Source organism: Acomys russatus, chromosome 7, assembly GCF_903995435.1.
Source record: "Acomys russatus chromosome 7, mAcoRus1.1, whole genome shotgun sequence".
NCBI lineage: Eukaryota > Metazoa > Chordata > Mammalia > Rodentia > Muridae > Acomys > Acomys russatus.
Window position 1 is genome coordinate 8,516,345 of NC_067143.1, and position 14,816 is coordinate 8,531,160.

Sequence of the window (14,816 nt, forward strand, 5' to 3'; positions counted from 1 at the left end):
GGAAAACTCGCCTTTGGCTTCCCTCCTGCTTCTGCCACTCGCTGTGACCTTGAACCAAGTACTTTACCTTCCTACATTTCAGTCTTCTCCACTGACAAGTGGCTGCCACAATCATGTCTACACCGTGGAATAAGGATTGGGTGCGTTCATATATGTAGCATGGTGAGGGGAGGCAGGAGGTTCAGATGTTCAAGGGCATCCTAGGTTACGTAGACAGTTCAAGTCCAGCCTTAGCTACGTAAGGCCGAACTCAAAACAAAACATGAAAAGAAAGTGAAAGTGTAAGTTCTGTTTCTTTATCAGCTTTCTGTTCTCGGGAAACTTGGCAGTCTGGGGAGGAGTCTGACATGGATGTAAGAGCTGGTACCCAAGCTGTTAAACAGAATGTTCCCATGAGCCTCTGGTCTGCATGTAAGTCTTCATAATGAATGTCAGAGTGTCTAGTGAGTGGTAGAGGAAGAATTGGCTTCCTTCCAGAATGTGCTATCTTGTCACTTCTGGGGGTAAGGGTCTCACTGGCCTGGGGTGGAGCAGCTGGCGATGCTGCCTATCCACAAAGGCTGTACCCCAATTTTCTCCAGAAGCCTTAAGAGCAGCATCCCTAACAAAGTGAGACCCCTCAGGGAAAGGATAGAGGGTAGAGGGCAGGGCCACCTGATGCTCTTCTGGTCTTTGACCTTTGTGAATTCTTGGGCAGGACCCACTGGTAGAGGGAGAAGGCATCAGAAGGTTCGGATGTAAGCCTGTTGCTTCTGACCAGTGGAGGGGGTGTTGGCCTTTCTTTTGAGCAGTCATTCGTGTCATTGAGAGAGGTAGGGCTCTGTAAGAGCCTGTGTGTCCATCCCCACCCCACATTACCATACAAGCTCAGAAATAAACACAACCCTCCCTCTAAATCAAGGGGAAAATGTTCGGGGTCTTTTCTGGTTTTGGGTGAGTCTTCTTTGCTTCCTCACTTAGAAGAAAAAAAATTTTTTGATGGGTCTGTGATGCAGAAGAGCAGGTATGCTGAGCTCCACAAGGAATCTGCTCTCCCACAGATCACCCGGCTTCTGCTTCCTGGGCTGCTGTGCACACTGATTGAAAGATGTTATAGAGCACTCTCCTAAGCATAGCAGCCAACCTCCTTGTCAGAGCAGCCCATGGCCACTCACAAAAGACCCACAAGATCAGCTCCACTGCTCCCCCCACATTTCATCCGCAGGAGTGAGTAGAGAGGATTTAACGACCCTTACCTGAGATACCAGTCCCTCCCTCTCTTATATCTCCTAGGCAATTGTGTGTAATTCTGCCACGGTTTGCCTGTGGTCCCCTGGGCCAAGGAAGTTGCTATAGTCTGGCTAAGGTTAATTGAAAGAGAGATGTCATCTTTGTAGCATTTGTAGAATCTTGACAGTAAACATGGTGGCTGGCTTTTAATTAACCTGGCTAAATCTTCACTCATGGTAAAGCCATAGTTAGCGCCACTTACATGTATGTGACGGCAGGAGTCCGTGGTTCCCTCTTGGCTGCTTCATAAGGGAGCCAGGCTCCTGAGAACTCTGTCCTGGAATGGCCCATCCAAAGATGCCCATTGGGTGGTAACTTCTACGTTTTCTCCACAAAGTGGAAAAAAAAAAAAAAAGATGAAAGGGGCAAGAGAGGCCCCACTTGTGTTCAGAGCTGCAGTGTCTCAAAGCCCTCTGGAACAAACTGTTAGTTCCTTGTTCCCCTGTCCAGGTCTCTGCATGTTTTGATACTGTCTTTAGCTTTTCTCTAGGCTCTGGCACAGCTTTCTCACTAGGTAGGACTACTAAAGGCCACCTGAACGCCTAGTGGCACCATGCACTGAATGTTAATGGCTCTGGTGGCTCTGGAGTTCGCCAGCTTGCCCTTGCCAGCAGGACAGCGACTGTGGCACCCAAAACATGGGCCCTAGCAGTTGCCTCTGACTCTGCAGTTGGCCAGTGTCCAGATTTCTAAAGTTGTCTGTGTGCTTTTCTCTCTCTCTTTTTTTTATTTTTTATTTTTTTGTAGATCTACACGGATTGGGCCAATCACTACCTCGCCAAATCCGGCCACAAACGCCTCATCAAGGACCTCCAGCAAGATGTGACCGATGGCGTGCTCCTGGCCCAGATCATCCAGGTTGTAGGTAAGTTCCTGTTTCCCTTTGAGGGCTAGCGGGTTCCAGCAAAGCCAGCCCAGAGAGGTCCACTGCACTAAAGAAAAGGGAACCCCGACACCTGTGCCCCACATGCTGACCATTCCGTTGGCTTTCTTTTGATTCTGAAGGTGTGGAGCCCAACTTTAAAACACTGTTCCTGTTAAACTCAGCAGGGCTGGGGGTGAAGCCCAGTTGGTAGAATGTTCGACTAGCATGCAAGCCCAGGTTCTGTCCCCAGCACTGCATAAACCCAGTATGGTAATACATGTCAGTATGGCGATCCAGGACATGGAGGCAGAGTCAGACATTCAAGGCTATTCTTGGTACATAGTAAGGTTGAGGTCAGCCTGTGCTCTCAAAGGGGAAAAACAAAACAAAACAAACAAACAAACAAACAAAAAACCAAAAAAACCCTACAGTAATATCACCTTGATCTTCTCAGGGGAAAAAAATACCCAGGGAGGAGGCGGGGGAGACTGGGGCTTTGAAAGGGACACTCTACCTGTTTCTTGCTTCCTGTCTGACCCTCTTTCCTCAACTCACATATTCCTTTTTGGGCATACTTCAAACAGGAAAAGAAAACACAGGGCTGTTTAATCCTGCCAACTCTAATTGGGGCTGAGAAATCACAGGCTCCAGAGATGGTTGGTGGTCTCTGGTTTTAACACCAGGGCAAAAGAGCTTGAGGGATGGAATACTCGTGCCTAAGACCTGAGCTGGGAGGGGCAGGCAGAGCAGTGGGTGGATGCTGGCCAGGGCACTGCCTGAGAGTCGGAGCTGTGGAGGTCTCTTAGTGAGCATTATCCAGTTGATGGTTGCCATTGTCAACTGTGGCAGCTTGTTAGGGCCAGAGAAGAAGGCATAGGGAAAGGCGGGGGTGGGGGGGGGGAGATGGGGGTCGGGGGGGTTTCGCTTCTCTGGCTATTGAGCAAATGCTGCTTCCCCTTCAGCTGTGAGACAGGTAAGTGGGTTTCGGTTTAGCTGGGCTAAACTTCTGCAGGGAGATCCACAGAAACACCGGCAGTGCGCCTAGGCTGAAAGTCCCTCTCCCAGGACTCCGTTCCTCTTACTGCTACAGCCAGTGGTCGTAAAGGCAGCCATTTAAAAAGCACGTCTTTATTGTTCCAGACATCATGTAGGTCAGGCTAGGATCACAGTTATGTTGAGGACCACATCTTCACATAGGGACTCGCAGGAAAAAGAGTTTGCTTTCGTACTTATTGGAGTTACTGGTGGAACTCATTTCCTTGTGACCAGGGGTCAGGGAGAGGGGTGGGGGTGGGGAGGAGACAGGGGGACAGGATGGGACTCTGGGCCCTGGCTTCCTGCTGAAGATCACCCTCACCTCTTAGCAGCTGCTCTTATAGCTTCTTGCTGCATAGGAATCTCAGTCCAGCAAGTCTCTGGAGCCATTGTCCCAGTGAGATGGACTCTCTTACGTAACGTTGGAGTTACAGGTCCTGCCCACCGTCCCGGAGAGGATTGTCCTAGGTGTGGGTGCCACTGTCTGCACCGTGGGAGGACACTTAACCTGTCTGCTGCGGTGCACTACTTCTCTTCCCGTCCCTTAGGCTCTAAGAAGCTTTTCTTATTTTGATTTCTTTGCCCCTAGGAAGTAGATCGTAGATTCTGCATTTCGCCAATGGGGACATGGAGGCTCAGTGAGGCTGAGGAGCCTGAGTGAGAGAGAGACCTCTTGCCTGGTGCAGCCGCTGCCATCACTTCAGTTCCCTGACTGGGGCACTGGGCACCTCAGACAAATGGGCTGGGCTCACAGCTGAGTGTGTGTGTGGGGGGGGGGGGGGGGGGCTGTGGTGCCGCCTCATCTGCGTCGTTGTGGAAGTTGTGACCTGACTCTGATCTGGGGTTTGATGTCTTGTCAGCAGCCTTGTGGCTGGCGCCAAGCCTCCTTTAAGCATATCTAGAGGTGGTGCTGTGTGATTCTGCTGGGGAGAGAGCCCTCCCAGGTGTCAGCTGTCAGCGAGAGAGAAAATGGAGAAATGGTCATACTAAGGGGTCTTTCTTGGGTATTTCTCCATGCCTCACAGCTGTGGGACACCACTCTGTTTCTGTTAGCTCTTTTTCCCCCTTCTCTCCCTCCCCCCACCCCGTGCTGTTTTCCTGTATATACTTGTTAGCAGTGGGCGTGGTGTACATATGTATATACATGTGCATTGTTTATGGAGGCCAGAGGTTGATGTAGGGCACCTTCCTTAAGCACACTCCATTTTTAATTGCTCTCCTTGAAGATTTTCTTTATTAGTTTTACTTACGAGTGCGTGTCTGAATTTGCCTATTTACACATCTGAGTGCAGTGTGCACTGCGGCCAGAAGAGTGCGCTGGAGTTACAAGCAGTTGTAAGCCCACGGAAATGGGTGCTAGGAACCAAACTCCTCAGGTCTTCTGCCAGAGCAGCAAGTACCCTTAAGCACGGAACCATCTCTCCTGCCCTGCTCCATCTCTATTTTTTTTTTTTTTTTTTTTTTTTTTTTTTTGAGGCAGGGTCATTAATTCAGCTGCACTGGCTGGCCAGTGGGCTTCGGGGATCCACCTTCTCTGCCTCCCCAATTTGGGATGCTAGGCTTGCACCACTGTGCCCGGCTTTTTATGTGGATCCTGGAAGATCCGAACTTGGGTTCCAAGGTTTGCATAGCAGGTACATTCCTGACTGAGCGATCTCCTTGGTTGTTCCTCTGACTTGAAAGTGGGTCAACTACCCTTGTTTTCTCTATGGGTTTTTCATGAAATGCAAGTTAGAGATCAAATAAGAAACACGTGAAATTGATGTGCTCCGGGATGGCACTCAGTAGCAGCTGTCTAGAGCAGTAGGCAAAGGAAGATGATGTCAAGTGTCAGAGTTGATTAATCATGCCTAGCACAGACTCAGAAGAGGCTCAAGGTGGGGTGTGTGCTGTCAGTTTGCTGAGCACTGCTATGAAGATGAGGGATCTGTTTTATCACTTCCTGGGAGCATAAGATGCTTCCCTGGGTCTATTCAGATGAATGGCTCATTTGGAACTAAACTGCTAATCTGTGGTGGTGGAGGCTCAGGTTAGTGCTGACCGAGCTTCTCAGATGCTTGGATTTACATGTGTTTTGGATATCAGATTTGGGGGCTCTGATAAATTTACATATACATGTGATATGTTGGGAATGTTTTAAGACTAAGCAAAAAACTTTATGTTTCACAGGCATTTTGTATGCATGGCTTGAAGGTAGCTTCATTCAGTGTTTTAGATAATTTTGTATGTGAAACAAAAGGCTAATGGTCTGGAACTTTCTGCGTGAGGCATCAGTTTGATGCTCAAAAAGTTCCAGGTTTTGGATCAGTTTGGATTTCAGACCCTCAGATGAAAGATGCTCATCATGAAACAGCAGCCTTTGGGGGTGCGGGGCACCTCAAGCTCTAGAAAAGGGTAGTTCTGGTGGGAGGATTGACTTCCCAAGGATGGTCAGGTACTGGCACACTGCTGTTCCCCTGACTGCTCCATGCCTGGGTCCATGTCTGTGCTCAGTGGGTGCATAGATAGAGATCCAGAAGATGGAAACTGGGAAAGCCACGCCCCCCCCCAACACCTGCCCAGTGGCAGCTTAGAGCCTTTGTGGCTTTTTTGTTACTATGGTAAAACACTTGACAAAGGCTACTGAAAGGAGAAAGAGGTTCTTTTGGCTTATGGTTGCAAAAGCACGCCGTCTATCGAGTCAAGGAAGGCGTGGTGGCAGAAACAGGAGGCTGCCTGCTCTCACTGCATCCATACCTGGGAAGAAGAGAAGAGAACAGAAAGTAGTCTTAGACTATAAAGCTCAAGTCCCGTTCCCTTTCTCTCCCCTCCACACCCCCCACCCCTCCCCCGCTCTCCCCACTTACTTCCCTCAACAAGGCTCCACCTCCTAAGGGTTCTACAACCGTGCCCAACAAATTACCAGCTGGCAACCAAGTGTTCAAACACGTGAGCCTGTTGGGGAACTTCTTCCTTTTGTTTTGTATGTTGAGGCAGGGTCATCCTATGTAGCACCAGCTGGCCTGGAACTCACTATGTAGACCAGGCTGGCCCTGAAACTCACAGAGATAGATGCCTCTGCCTCTGCCTCCGCCTCCAAGAGTGCTAAGATTAAAAGTGTGCCATCAGAGGCTAGCATTTCAAATGTAAACCACACCACTATCCAATGGTAGATCTCCTGATGGGAGAGGAACAAGACCTTCTGATCTTGATGTGGACTATCCTGCATCCCTCCTCTTGAATTCTAAGTCAACACATACACACACACACACACACACACCTTTATATGCTACTGTGAGAAAATACAGAGTGCATTTGTGTGTGGACATCAATGTGTACATATGTATATCCACACGGGAATCTTCCAGAATTAGAGTGATGCTGCCCGCACTTGTAATACACTGGACCCCAGTCTCTACCCTTGGGCTGGTGTGTCCCTTGTCATACTTCCCCTGGCTGCCCAGCCACAGCTAGAGGGACCTCCATCATACTGTGGTCTTAGGCTTTGTCCTCTCTCGATCTGGGACCACAGTAGGTAGAATGACGGAGGTCTCTCCTTAGTGTTTCTCAAGGGCCAGTTCTGGTCAATGGGGCTGCAAAGAGCAGTGGAACCCAGGGTGCTGGAGTGAACTGATGAAACTAATGGACCATAAGAATGGAGTAAAATATGGACTGTATCGACAATATGTAGAAAATTTAAAAGTAAGCGCAGCAGTGGAGGGGAGGGAGCTGGACTCTACAGAACAGTTCTGCTGCTGTAAACGCTGCTGCATCTTCCTGGTGAGCTCCTCGGGGTGGACTGAATCAAGAGAAGGTTTGCTGAGGGCGGGGTTGGCATCCCTCTCCTCCACAGCACCTAGGCTTTATCTTTAAGGAGCATGCAGACAGAGGATGCACGCAAGATGGACCCTGGTTGTTATGGAGGGGCTTCCCAGCGCATATCATGGCCACACGATCTGAATCCCAGCCCTGGTAAGGGACAGATGGGAGCCCTGGGCTTCTGAGATGGTACGCTGGGAAAAACATGACCTCGCTCCAGTCCAGTTTAGGATGCAGCAAATGGAAGTAATCATAAGAAATCACAGACAAGCCCAAATGGCGGAATGTTCTGGTAAAAAAAAAAAAGTAATTAAAACAAAACTGTCTTGTGTTTCCCCCAAAAGCATCAGTGTCTAGAAAGACAAAGAGAACCTGGACCAGGATGGAGGGGCTGAAGAGGCAGGACAACTGGGCTGTGGGTCTCTGCCTGAGGCCTCTGAAGAGGGTAAAATGCTCTCTCAGACATGTTTTAGTCAGTTGACAAAATTGGAGTACTGGCATTGTATCAACACTAAATTTTCTGAGTTTTGTAATTATACCGTGGAAGACGATATCCGTGACCTTTGGAAATCCATATCGAAGTACAAGGGGTTCCAGAGCCAATCTGCATTGCTTACTCTAAAATGACTCAGGCCAGGTGCTTAAAGACACTGATGGAGTCCTAGCTATTTGGTAGGCCAAGGTGTGGCGTTTGACTGGACCAGGAGTTCAAACCACCTAAGCAATATAACAAGACCAGTAAGATTCATGAAGGAAAAAAAAATGTTCCTACATAGAGACTCTGAGGCTAGGAGGAGGAAGAGAGAAAATGGACCTTAGCTTAGATGACAGGGGAGGGGTGGCAAGAAGCAGGCAGGAGTGCTAGGTGGTTGCAGCGGTGGTGGCCTTTAATCCCAGCATTTGGAAGGCAGAGGCAGACAGATCTGAGTTAGAGGCCAGCCTGGTCTACAGAGGAGCCCATGAGGAAAGGCTGAGGGTGGAGGCCCAGGGTCAACAGGACAGCATCAGGTACCGCAATGCTGAGGTCAGCCAGAGAACCAGCTCGTTCTAGACTGCAAAGTGGCATAGATGTGTGACTTTAAGAGAAATCCTCACCTTTTTTTCCCATGTTGCCCCATGCACTGCCCCATCCCCATCCCACCCTTCCCCACCCCTGCCACGCCCCACTCTGAATGCTGGCCTGTGTTGTCTTCTACACAGTAGGAGGGAGTGCTGCTGTTGAAGATCTGGCTCTTGGTAGCAGAGGGCTTGGTGCTGGTGTGAGCATCTTGAGTCACGTGCTACCTAGTCATCACATGCCACGCCTAGGTCGCAGGCATGGCCCAGAAAGCTGTGTGAGTTGCCCTCCATCTGTTTACTTTGCTGTGACCATGGGGAGATACCAGGAAGAGCTGAGAGTGAGAGAAGGAGGGGAGAGAAAACCAAAGAGGGAGGAAAGGAGAGAGATAAGCGTGAGGCAGGTCTTATGATTTAAAAATAAGATAATAAGATGTTAGATATTAGATTATATGAGGTTTATTTAAATGAGCATGGGGGAGAAGAAGAGGGGAAGGGGTACCCCAGAGAGAGAGACAGAGACAGAGGAAGGGGGAAAGGAGTAAAGGGGTAAGAGGGGGCGGGGCTAGGTAGGTCTGTCAATTTATATACTGGGCAGGGCCACGCCCCCAAGGCAGGTAGGCAGTGACATCACAGGTAGGCGGACTGAAGCAGAATCCTAACATTCCTCCCTTTTTCTACAATTAAAATAATGAGGGCGTTGGGTTGTTTTTATATAAGGCAAGTTAAACAGGAAGAGCTCATGGGCTCTCATTTCTCACCCCTGTCTGGGTTGTCTTTTCTATCATCCCCAGAACCTTGTCCCGTGTGGCTTGGGTCCTGGAACCCTGACTAGGGGACATATCCACAGGGGAGCTGGTTGCAGGGTTGCGCTCTGACCAAGGACACTTACAACATCTGGTAACCCAGAACCTCAGCTTCTTTATCAGGTATAGCACAGGAGGAGGAGTTAGCTAGTGTGGGTAGGCAGTCCCTAGTGTGAGCTGTCTCGGGCTCCCAGAGGATCTCACTAACCAATCGCTCATAACACTCATGCTCAGACCCCCGAGGAAAGCTTTGCCATCTCACGTGAGCCTCACTTGGGTAAGGCGTTGTCACTCCTGTGAAACTGAGGCATCTGAGTCCTTGATGTGGCTGTCTGCTCTGGACTTTGGTCACTCTGGGTTTCCTCTGCTCCCTCTACTTCGGATGTTCAACGAAGGGGACTCTACCCCTTCAGTCAGTGACTTGGTGCTGTGGGGCTCCCTGTAAGCCATGTGCCTCCTTCCCTGTCGCCTGGGCTGTCAGCAGCCAGGGATGTTAAGGACATTCGTTTCACAAGCTGTTAAAATGCACAGAGTTTGATGTCACTGTCATTACTAAAGGTTTGTGTTGACACTTTCCAGTCACTAACTTGTCACCTTATTGCACTAATCGGGTTAAGAATGTCTTTAACGTGCTGGGATGTATAAATTACCATAGGTTCTTAGATGTGCCAGTTTCATCATGGCCAAGCGCCCTGGACAAATGCACGTTTTTCTGGTTATCTGATTTGGGGGCCCAACCAAAGACCCCCCCCCCGTACCCTAAGCTAATGTGATTGGCTCTGAAGGTCCAACAGAACTGCTGCTGCTCCTAGCACTGTAAGTATTTATGACAACCATCAAAATATTTGGGGATTTAAATAAGGAAGTACTTAAATTATATAAAAATAGAAACTAGGTGGCCCAAGACTTAACCTTACTTTTTTAAGAATTTGAGTTTGGATTAGCCCTCTGACTTTCATCTTTGTGTGGGCTCTCTGAGTGCTGATAAGTGGGTTACGCCCCGTGGGTTTATTTTCACTGTTGTGAATGGCAGTATTAGGTCATAGGAGCTGTGATGTTTGAATTCACAGATGGCACGCGTGCCTTTATGTGACAGACTGCCAGCGAGAATTAGAGGGGTCATTGGACCAAACTCTTTCATTTCCATTTATCAGGATCCTTAACACTCCCCAAGTGACCCTTTAGCATCCCGGCTACTCATCCTGTCAGCAACATGGGCCCTGATCAGAACCCAGGGACGTGGACACTGATCAGGTGCAGCTACCAGGACAGTGGTTCACAACTCTGGACAATTGCAAACATGCGGGGGTGGGGAGGGGAGGGAAGGGGGCAGATGTCTTTACCATTGTTGATTTACCAGCCACACATTAGCTCTACCATATGAAAGTCCACGGTCAGCCTCTGCTTGCCGTAACTCACCGTGTGTGAAGGAATGCCATCTGTTGGGACTATTTGGTTATTTTCCTGTCTTCAATATGTCCATCTGTATTTACCAGCAAAAGGACAGCTGCCTCAAAGTCGGCAGCAAAGCCTTGCTTCCTTGGGATGTTCTGAATACTCATTTCTTCATTCCACTTGACAAATATTTATTGAATGGCTACTATGCTAGGCGTTGCCCTAGCTCTGGGGTTTCGGTAGGAAACAAGGGAGGTGCAAATCTGTTTTTATGGGGTCCGTACGACAGCAATCTGTTCTGAATACTTGTATTTTCTCACGAACTAAAGAACAAACGTCACCCCGCTCACTGAGCTGTCCTTCCCTCCACTAGTGATTGAAGCCATGGCCGTGTGTTCACTCTCTGTGGAAGTTACAGCCACTGTAGTCATTAATAGTCTGATGAGAAATTGGAGAGAGTGGGAAAGGAATTAGATTTTGCAGACAGTTTTGAGCTCTGAGACAATGTGAGAGGTAGCCTTGGCATGTCTGCCAGGCTCTCAAAGCCTGGCTTGGGGAGACAGGAACAGGGGTGTTTCCATGTGCAATCAGTAGGATCAGGCCAGGCCAGTAGAAAGTGCTAGAGAGCAGAGACCCCAGTGTACATGACATGAGGCGCTTAAGGGATAGGGATGAGGGTTTGTCCCTTAATATGGACCTCTTAGCTGAGTTTCTTGGCCTGTACCACATGGAGTCATGACGATCAAGACACTGTCAGGAAGTTAATGATACACAAAGCACCTACTGTGTGCCGGGCACTGTGCTGTTTTACCAGCATCCTGTCACTGCATTTTCATTGCTCCTCTTGAAGTAGGTGACATCAGCTTCCTTACATAGAAGAGGAATTTCTGGACTAGAGAGGTTGAGCAACGTGGCTGAGGAACTCTAGAGCTGATGCAAACAGGCAGATTAGTAGCCTTCTCCTGCTGTGTCCACTGGTCCCCTCTGCACAGATACCCTGGGTTGTATCTTCCTAGGAATTCCTGCTTCTGTCTGGTAAATTGCATTCACCACAGGAAGTTGGATCCTCCCTCCTCATTAGTACTTGATTCCTTTCTTTCACTTTTCCCAGTCGTGAGGTGCCACTTGGACTTCAAGCATGTGTGCACCCTAATCTATTTGGATTTGCTATATGGTCTTGGTCAAGGTGTTTTAGGGTCTCATTCTCACCATTCATTATTTGCCTCCACTGCATGAAGTCAGGACAGTCAAAAGCAATGCTAGTACTTCTGTTTGCAGCTGCCGTGAGCAGCTTTCATTGGCTTCTGTCCCCACCTGCTGAGTCAAGAGTGGGCCAATTTCCTCAGAAGCACCCCTTCTTTGAAAAAACACTGGGGTTACATTCGTGTCTTTGTAGCCTGCAGTGCGATTGCTATCCCAGCTCACTATATCCCAGGTTCGGCATTGTCACAGTGTCCCGTCACGGCAAGATGATTGTCAGTGCAGTTGTCTCTATTTGAAGTGATGATGACCTTGCCCCAGCTGTCCCTGGAGGATGGTGACTTGATGAGTAAGTCCTGAAGCTTGCTAGATGCGGCTCAGCATTTCACACTCAGCCTTGGTCAGACGGACACCGTTGTTGGCCTTAGGACTTGGCTGGGCTCAAATGCTCTGCTGATTGGCCATGAAAGTGTCTTTCTGTTATTTGTTTTTCTAACTTGTGTTTCCTTTTTACAGCGAATGACAAGATTGAAGACATCAATGGCTGTCCGAAGAACAGATCGCAAATGGTAAGTGGGTCTGTGGGCAGTGTTTGTATAAGGTTAGCAGGCTATGTCTTGCAAAGACCTGAGCAGCTTGAAAAACATTCACCCCAGAAGCTGCTTCATGGGGTTAATGGACCAGCAGCCGTCCCCAAGTAGCTGAGTTTTCTGCCTCTGAGACATGTATTGGCATTCATTAAAGAAATGGCTGTCATTGTATAGATTGTCAGGATGCAGAAATGAAACATCCTCTATGTTTAAGTCATACAGGATGGGCATGGACACAGGCATGCTTAGAACATGGACACTCTGTGACTCAAAGATCTGTGATGGTTTCTGCCTCGGGGTGGGTTGGGGGTGGGGGGTGGGCAGAGGCTCAGGTGGATTGATGAGATCTTACTGGTCAGGGTGGGGGTGTGTAGCTGTGACTCTGCTTGGCAACCTTGACGAATGATAGCCTCGCCAGTGGGATGCATTTAAGCCTTAAAAAATATAAAAACTAATATTTACGCCTGTTCTTTCCTCACTTTGCCAAGTCCTTGAATTCATTATCGATCATTGTGTTAGGCAGCCGTGGGCCTGTGGGACAGGAATGCTTAATAATGTTTTACTCAGTGAAGGCACGCTGGCAGGGTCTGGTATGGTGTCCGAATACCTGGACATGGATTCCAAAAATCTAAAGAAGGGCATAAAATATTTTTCCATCCCCACCCCACTCCCCACTATTTGACAGGTGTCACGGATTCCAGAGTGCCCGGCATTTCTCGAGCTCTCTTTAATGTTCTGACTTGTTTGTATCCTGAAGAGTCAGACAGATGCAGCCTTATTAGACACGTTTTTAAAATGCACAAAACCGATTTGTATTATAGGGAGAGGTGTGTGTGTGTGTGTGTGTGTGTGTGTGTGTGTGTGTGTGTGTGTGTGTGTGTGCATACATGTGTGCGTGATTTTCCATGCTGATGAGAAAGTTTCTTTTCCTTGTCGAGCCCCCTGGAGGCTCTGTGTCATTTCTGTTTGATCCACAGACCAACCATTCCTTACGTAGGAAAATCCCCAGGCAGGACTCCGAGAACTGCGCTGGCTCTTGGGAAGCCTCAGCTGCTATTTTTTCCTGGTGCTACTGCAGCTGTCTAGTGTATTAATAATTGACAATTTTTGGACAATAGAAGACTTAATTTTGGTGCAAGCATTTTACATACTCGGGACAATCCTCACGTGAAAGAGGGGCACTCCTTCCCTCTAGGACGGCTATCAGTGCATCTGTCCTAGCCTCTTGTCATGTGTGTAGAGCTGACATTTGAAAGTAGGCAGCCTTTCATTTTATTTGGTACAAAAGTTCTATGTTCTGCAGTGTTTGTTGGAAATGCTTCTTGTCATCAAAGTCTACTTTCAAGCTTATAAAATACCACCGTCTCAGACTCTGCACAAATTTATTTTCATCTGCAAATGTGTTTGTTATAAATACTATCGCAACAGCGAGGCAATCCTGTGGCTTCCCCACAACTCAGCTATGTCAGTACTGAGGAGGGGGCAGTGTTGGGTTTTGTCTTTTTTTTTTTTTTTTTTTTTTTTTCCTTTTTAGAACAGCAATATAAAATCCTATAATTGCCTGTGATAATTGGTTCCAGTCCAGGGTGGGGAGGCAGACAGTCTTATGGCAAACATAGCAGAGAAGGGTTCCGCAAAGCTGATGTGGGTCTAGGAAAAGCAGGAATGTCTATGGTAGCTGGTCTAGTCTGTTGAAAATGAGGACGATGGAGAGATATGACCAGCAGGGATATTGTCCTTTACAGTACCATAAAACAGTGACAGATGCATGAGGCAGAGCTACCAGGTCATGTAGGAAGTGACATGTTGCTCTGAAGACTGAATGTGTGTGCTGCTCTGAAGACTGAATGTGTGTGCATGTATGTGTTCGTGTGTGTGTGTGTGTGTGTGTGTGTGTGTGTGTGTGTGTGTGTGTGTGTGTGTGTAAGCATTCGGAGAGTTAGAATGTCTGCACTCCTGTCAAATGGAATTTGGAAGCTGTGCCAGTCACCATCTCTAAGTTAATCTCCCTGTTGGGCAGTATTTAGGGTGATCGGTGATGACCCTTTGCCGTCGTTTGAAGGAGAGCATCGTTTTGTTGGACAGGAGATGACACACAGAGATGAGATTTGAAAAAGGTGTTCCACAGGGAGAGTGAGCAATTCTCCCAGGAGCCTCTAGTAATGGAACTGGAGAAAAGCAATGGTTCCAAGCAGGAGGCTCACTCATCTGCTGCTCAGCGAGCTTCGCAGGAGGCACAAGCCTGGGCTTAGAGGGCGCTTTTCCTCCACTCCTGATGCCCTGCCCACGGGCTGGCTGGGAGTTCTGCTTTATTCTCTAACCACGCCGAGACCCCACTTTGAGTCCCACTGTCCTTGGGAAGCATGGGAGACGTGAGAACGGACACTGGGAAGCAGGCTGGAGTCCCAGAGGCAGTGGCATGGGATGCAAGCCACATGGCATTGCATCCTCTTGGCCTGTCAGTCAGCAAACGGTCGCAGAACGTCTCCTGGTGCCAAGCCCTAAGCTGTGCCAGGTGAACAGCAAGCAGCAAGATGTGGCTTCTCCCTGACAGGACAGTCAGGTGAGTGGACAAGAGACCAGAGAACAGGTAGAACATTAGGACACTATAGCCATGCCACCCCCAGGACGATCATTTCTGAGGCATGAATTTTGGAAGGCTGCAGCTGGGAGCCTCTTCTGGCTGCCCTGCAGTGTCTGCCCTCGCCCTTTTGTTCTCATGGTGAACAAAATTTCACTGGAAGAGCCCAAGGTGTGGCAGACCTCATAGACGCAGAAGACTGTTTAGGCCTGGGATAAGCC

General features: G+C 48.6%; 1 protein-coding gene across 2 annotated transcripts in view; it reads left to right on the top strand.

The window, feature by feature from the left end:
• Positions 1 to 14,816, top strand: part of Nav2 (neuron navigator 2) — a 363,149-nt gene that overhangs the window by 117,499 nt on the left and 230,834 nt on the right. For both annotated transcript variants that reach the window (XM_051148610.1, XM_051148608.1), the window contains exons 2-3: positions 2,017 to 2,134; positions 11,941 to 11,993. In XM_051148610.1, coding sequence (XP_051004567.1) covers positions 2,017 to 2,134; positions 11,941 to 11,993 — 171 coding nt within the window. The remainder of the gene's footprint in view (positions 1 to 2,016; positions 2,135 to 11,940; positions 11,994 to 14,816) is intronic.